The sequence below is a fragment of the Merops nubicus genome, unplaced genomic scaffold (assembly GCF_000691845.1).
Source record: "Merops nubicus isolate BGI_N331 unplaced genomic scaffold, ASM69184v1 scaffold20694, whole genome shotgun sequence".
NCBI classification, from domain to species: Eukaryota; Metazoa; Chordata; class Aves; order Coraciiformes; family Meropidae; genus Merops; species Merops nubicus.
The window spans coordinates 7921-14806 of NW_008605207.1; the positions used below are offsets into that span (position 1 = coordinate 7921).

Below are 6886 nucleotides of genomic sequence, written 5' to 3' on the forward strand. Positions count from 1 at the left end.
ACCCTGCTGGGGGTGAGCTGCTGGAGCAGGGGGGTTGGAGGGGATGATCTCCAGAGGTCCCTTCCAGCCCCACCATGCTGGGATCCTGTGACATTGCCATGATGTTCCACACACCCATGGGACTGGAAGGAGGTCCCAGTGGTGAACAACTGTTCCTCCCTGGCTGCAATAAGGGAAGCAGTTCTACAAGTCTTTGTGACCTTTCTTTCCACCCTCAAATATCCCTAGGAGTCTGAGGGGGAAGAGGTGAAGGCAGGATTGAGCAGAATTTCCTGTTGTGGAGGACATTCAGCAGCAGACTGAAAATATGAAGCTCTAGCCAGGGTGCAAAAGGCTACAGTCAAAAAATGCTAATATCAGATGCAGCCAGTAATTTGTGCAGTAAATTTTGGAGATCAGCAATCAAATCTTAGTACACACACTGGGACCTCAGCACTTGAGCACTACAAAACAAATGTAGAATTGACAAAAATCTTTCTTCCAAGATTTGCTGGCTTAGGAGATGAAAGAGAAGGTATCAAAAGAGATTAATACAACTGCATGATTTAAAGTACATCAACATAACTAACCAGGAGCTATGTTAGGGCTCACAAACCAGGCCACTCACCTATCTATTTCTTCTAATTTTTCATCAATCATTGGACCCATCTGTTGACAAATATCTGGGAAGACAAAAGTATCAGGGTAGTTAGTGTCTTGCACAATTAAAGTTCAAATTCAGCCAAACTCCACTTTATCCAAGGGCACTAAAACAGCACATGAACTTGGAGAGGGGGCCTAGTTAGAACAGACTGGTTTGGGTTGGAAGGGATCTTTAAAAGTCATCCAGTCCAACCCCCCTGCAGGGACAGGGACATCTGCAGCTAGAGCAGGGTGCTCAGAGCTTCATCCAACCTCCCCTGGGATGGTGCCAGGGATGGGGCAGTGACCACCTCTCTGGGCAGCCTGGGACAGGGCTCACCACCCTCAGTGGAAAAAATTTTTCACTTCTCTCTAGTCTACATCTCCCTCTTCTTGTTTAAAACTATCATCCCTTGGCCCTGTCCCAACAGACCCTGCTCCAAAGTCTGTCCCCAGCTTTCTGCCAGGCCTCATGTGTGTCCCACTCCTCTAACCCAGACAGACAGCACACATACTTGGGTCACTCTGCTTTGTCATCCTCTCTTTCCCGCTACCCTCTCAAAATGCTGATGAAACACAGGAAATTCTCCATTTGTTTGCATTGTGCAAGATCTGTGACTTTCATCTCCTGCTGGAACATCCAATCCAGCCTGCCCATGGGTCCACCTCCTCCTGCTGCACTGCAGAGCTTCCTCCACCTTCACTTTGTCCATCCTAGCAACACTCCTTCTTAATGTACACTCAGTTTTAATCACACACCTCGGCCTAAATGGCTCTTAAGTGACCTGAACTTCCCCTCCCCTCCTAGCCAACAGTATTTTGGAGAAATCTTGACACAAAATGAACTGCTTATTTCAAGGAGAATGTTGATACATCTAGCAAAAGCTCAGGCATTGTACAGTAGTTGGAAGTTATGCAAATGATTCTGCTCAACATGGAGTTGGCTTGGCAACTAGTAGAAAATTTAGGAGTTATAGATCTAGCCCCACGCTCCCACTGTGAAATAAGCTGTTCTGCAGCCTTCTATTAGTACAGACCATGGTTTCTCTGAGCTTAAAATAAATGCAAAAGAATTATCAGCTTGGTCATCAAATGGGTGAGGAGAAACACAAGAACTAGCCAAGAGTGCTCCAAGTACCTTCTGAGTCTAGGAGATCTGGAGAATCGAGCTTTAAATCTGTAGGATCTATGCTCTGAAGTACCTGTAGTGTTTTATCCATCTTCTCCTGAAAGGTGAAGGGGGAGATTAAGAGAGTTACTTCTGAAGCATAGCAGAGACTGTTTAAATTTTCCAATTAGAACAGTCCTTCTTTCACACAAAGAATTATCTGCTTACGTTGAGTAACAAAAGACTGTTTCAACCAGTGTAACATCTCAGCCATTTTTTATACTCAAGGTGCCCACATACCTCATCTATATAAACTGGCTCAGGTTCTGCTTTCTTTATTTCTTCTGGAGTATCCTCAGGAAGAGAATTTTTATCCACAGTTGCTGAAAGAACAAACATGAGGTTTTTTTTCTGCAGCTGCGTTGCTAGGCCAACTGAAAAATCCACATTTTCTCCCTGCCTGCCACCAGATCTTCCCATGGGAGAGATCTCAGGGAGTACTTGAGGCAGTGATGCACCTAGCTGCTGGAGAAGGGGAAAAGGGTTTGCCTGGAAACCACTGTGACCAGCTTTGGGCTGTGAGCTCAGTTATGAGCCTCGGCCCGGCGAGGGGAAGAGTCCTGAGTCACATCAGCACCTCCCAACACCTCCAACACACAGGCCTGAGGCTTAAAGATTTATTTTGGTATGGTGAGGATGAATAAAACTATCCATGTGATTTCCTGCAAACCACAGACACGTGTGTGGATGTTTTCCTATACCAGGTCTGAGAAAAGACCTCAATGGTTTAGATGCATATGAATCCAGTAGCTTGGCAATATGTTACTGACAGAATTATGGTAAATTGATCTGAATTTCTGTAACAGGAAAAAAGTACCAATGTAGAAAGGCATCAGAACATAGATTCAAGTGAATACTAGAACACAGAATCAAAATTCATAGATCCAATCATTCAGGTGAGCTGTGTTTGGTGTTTTCAGTGGTATGTTTGCTCAGCTGTTTGAAACAGGCAGGACTTTTCTCTCAGCTCTTCCCCTGGGCTGATCTCAGGGATTTATTTTGCTGATGGGGTAATCAGTAGTTCCACCATAAGCCCATCTTTCTAAAATAATCTGACACCTTCTAGCAGCTCACTTACCTGCCTCAGGTTCCACATTTAAGTCTGAAGTCACAAAATTAGATGGAAACAGCCCCACTCCTCTGTGGTTTTCACCTTTCCACCAGTTGGTGTCACTGCAGAGATAAAGCTGTATTACACACCCCTGAACATCAGCACTTGGCATCAGCCAAGATCTTTTGGGCTTTGGACCTGTGTATCCAATAACAAAGGCAAAGGAGAACTTTGGTAGAGGTGAGCAGCCCAGCAGCAAAGCCAGAGCTGGGGCCAAGGTGTGGGGAAGAAAATCATTCAGTAGCAATACCTCAAAATTCAACATAACTCTTGATTCAGTTCATTGATTAGATGACAGCCCACTATAGCTTCATCTAAAAGTTTACAAGTGGGGATTAACTTTAGAATGATAATTGATTTGTCACTGTCTATTGAATTGGAGCAGCATTAGCAGGGCAGAAGTTCTGCTTTTTAGCTATCATTATTAGGGCAATGGTGGCAACAACAATAATCATCTGAAGTACTTTTTCTTCAGCTCTATTCTTAGCAAATGTGATGCCTGGTAGCCAGAGATGTAACAATTCCTGGAGCACTGTAATGCATTTATCTTAAAAAAAAAAACCACAAACAAATTGGACCTGCACCCCAGGATGAAACCCCCAACATGACACAGTGAGGAAAAATGTGCTAGCTTAAGAAAACCAGAGTTCTGGAATAAAGACATCTTGGCTGGAGTCTGTTCTACCTGTCATCCAACACCAAAATAATTTCTCCACTTTTAAAGGTGAGCTCGTTGTCCTCCACGGCCTCAAAGTCGTAGAGAGCTCGCACCTTCCTGGAGCTCTGGTTGTTCTGCTGGATTTCTGCAGATGGGTACAAGGATTTAGTTTCCATTTGTTGCTGTTTCTGCTCTTGCAAAGACAATTCGATAGCTACAAAAGGGGAGAGGAAAAAAAAAAGGAAGTTTGAGTGTTTTAGCCCTGTCTATACAGGGAGTTTGCTTTGCTAGTAAAAATAAATAGGAAATTAATTATTCTTATTTATTCTTATATTCTAAACTCAACCTGTATCTGCACCCCATGTATTTTAAATTGAAAATCTTTGCTCCAAACCCATATTTCAACAGCTTTACTCTGCCCTGCAACAGGATTAAAAGACAGGAGATAATCATGCAGTTATGAAACATTTACAAAGCCCTCTGCTTTTCATGGTACAGCCCATTAACTGCAGCACACACACTTCCCAGTTCTGTGCCTTTTGAAGCACACTTCCAGGGCACTCATCTAACCTGAGGCTGCCACCAGCATCTTACCTTTAGCTATATCTTCATCTTCTTTGTTCTTGCTCAGTGCTGAGCCATTCTTAGCAGCATTTGTGGCAGCCTGCAAATGGATTAACAGCACAATAAACTCAGGTTACGAATGAAGAGAAAGCTCTGGAGTTAAGATACTTGGAAAAAATGAGGAGTAAGTTGTTCCTGGTTAGCTGCTTCTTGTAGCATTTCAGTGCTGAATCAAGGAGAGCTTCCAGAAGAAAATATTACCACTCTTCAGAATCTCAGCCAGGTTTTGTTTGGTGTTCAGTAAGAAACAAAGTAAAATAAATAATCAGATCTAATTGAAATAACAGATCTAATCTACATTATAAATAATATAAATTATGAATAACTGATGTTGTATAAATTATAAATACTATTTTAGCCTCATTTATTAAAGTGAGACTCATTTCAATGGCTACTTTTTCCCACCTTTGTCCTCCACCAGGGAAGAAAAGCTCTTTGGGGTCCTCTGCCTGCAAAGCCCCAATTTATTGAGCAGCAGCTCAATAATAAGCAGATCTCTCTCTGTACCAGAGGAAAAAGTCACCTTCTGTCTCTGCTGGCAGGACAATGGGATAGAAGAGCAGATGTACATCATGTTGGGAGCTCCTGACTTCAATAATTCCAGTCTCCACAACAGCACAGTGAAATCATTGCAAGAAGAAGTCTTCCTGCACTTCTGGAGGAATGGTATTTCATGTCTAGGTCCTGGGAAACAATTCTGTTCAAGGGTACTGCTACCAAACCTCAGCTTCACTTGAAGTGTATGAGGTAAAGCCATCAAGATGGCATTTTAGATGTATTTGTAGGAAGGGAAGCATAATTCATTGCCAGTACTCTAGATCTGTGTTTTTACCATATGTTTTAACACATAGCCTAGATTTAGAAGTGAAAACATCTTTGTGGAGGAAGGCAAGATTGTAAAATTAAAAAATAAAACCCCTCTGTGTTCAATATAGAGAAGAAAAAGCAAACTTCATGTAAGGAGTATGTAACAGAAGCTATAGTTCTAATTTTCAGGCCTGCTCTTTACTTGACTCATAATTAACATGAAAATATTTAGAAGCAGAGGAAAAAAAAAAAGCCCAACACCTGTCATCACATCTGCCAGAGAGAGGATCAGGAATAATACACCACCAGAAGCAAAACACAAAGGGGCTTGAGCACCCCACCCTCTGCAGTGCCAGGACAATTCCTGACATGGACAAGAAATGGGGACTCAGAGAAGGAAAACAGCACGGATCATCTTCCAGAACATCTTCATTCCAGACACTGTCCTTGGTTTTATGAGGCTCTGTGAAGAAAAATGAAGGTATGTGCTCCAAGTCAGCAAGGAGAACCATGAAACACCAAGTACAAAGTGTGGGTGTAGAATTGCTGCCATTTGAAGTGGTGACAGCTCAATGAAGCTCTACAACGATCCGAATAAAAGGAGGATCTAAAATTAAAGAACTTGGAAGGACACCATGAAATAACCTTTAGCCTGTTCTTACTGGTTTTTAGGAAGGCAAGGACAGGGAAAGGCAGAATGAAGAGAAGTGAACCTCAGCACAAGGAGGCACCTGAACTAGAACAAGGATCCTTCTCCTCCAGTCAAAAACACACACAAAAAAGAAAAATATTCTAATTTGGGCAACTTTTTGCTTGCTCACCACCAGGAACAGGGAACTGACCACACCATGGATCCCAAATCAGCTCTTACCTGTGATCCAGCTGCAGGGAAAGTGACACCTTCTTCTTTCAAAGATTTAATAGTTGCAGATATTAAGCTACACTGTGGGTCTTTCTGAAATTCTTCTGACCACTCCACCATGAGAGTTTTTAGCTTTTCACATACTTTTGGATGTGCCTAGAAAACAAAATGGCATAGAAAGGAATGCTTGGACCTCAAAATGAAGAGAAAGTTGACTTCTCTACTTTACTACCAAAATAATTGTACTATAAATATCCTTAATAATTAATAATTCTCTTGAGTAGGAGCCAGAGCCTAGAATACATGGTCTTTTATGTGAGACATAACACACCTAGCTCATGGAGCAATAGCAGTTTCCAACACCATCACCCCAGAGCAGCAACAGGCTGCAGGCAGTTCAGAGTTCCCCAGTTCTCCCAAACAAGGGAGCATTTTAAATCAGGGCTCCTTCAACCCCTACAGCAACCCTCTGAGGGAAATTCTTTTGCACTGCCAAAGCTTTGACCTTGCAAAAAACCTTCCTATGCTGCTGTCATTTTAGTGGAGTCCCTTTTAAGTAGTGAGAGAATGGGGCCAGACTCTGGTCAGTGGTGCCCAGGGACAGGACAAGGGGCAACGGGCACCAACTGGAACCCAGGAGGTGCCACCTGAGCAGGAGGAGAAACTTCTTTGGGGTGAGGGTGCCAGAGCCTGGAGCAGCTGCCCAGAGAGGCTGTGGAGTCTCCTGCTCTGGAGAGATCCCAAATGTGCCTAGATCCCATCCTGGGCACCAGGGGTCCCTTCCAACCCCAGCCATGCTGGGATTCTGCTGCTCTGTGAAAGACTGACAGACTTTGTGACTTTTCAAATGTTAGTCATGTTTCCACCTCAATCATTTTGGAGAAATTCAGGCTATCCACCATACCTACCCAAACATTTCTGCACCTCTGTATTAGTTACCATCTGTTTCATCTCAATTTTCTGTTCATTACTTCTCATTTGGGTTGGCATTCCCCTCGTAACCACAGAAGTTGGTCTAACATCTTTCCCTACAGA

General features: G+C 43.1%; 1 protein-coding gene across 1 annotated transcript in view; it reads right to left on the reverse strand.

Annotated features, from left to right (window-relative positions):
• The window catches only part of STAM2 (signal transducing adaptor molecule (SH3 domain and ITAM motif) 2), a 14907-nt gene that overhangs the window by 3676 nt on the left and 4345 nt on the right, over window positions 1-6886 (reverse strand). The window contains exons 4-10 of the mRNA XM_008939280.1: window positions 5861-6007; window positions 4153-4222; window positions 3586-3772; window positions 2868-2962; window positions 2030-2112; window positions 1760-1847; window positions 608-662 (exon numbers count right to left, since the gene is read on the reverse strand). Of these exons, the coding sequence (XP_008937528.1) occupies window positions 608-662; window positions 1760-1847; window positions 2030-2112; window positions 2868-2962; window positions 3586-3772; window positions 4153-4222; window positions 5861-6007 (725 nt within the window). The remainder of the gene's footprint in view (window positions 1-607; window positions 663-1759; window positions 1848-2029; window positions 2113-2867; window positions 2963-3585; window positions 3773-4152; window positions 4223-5860; window positions 6008-6886) is intronic.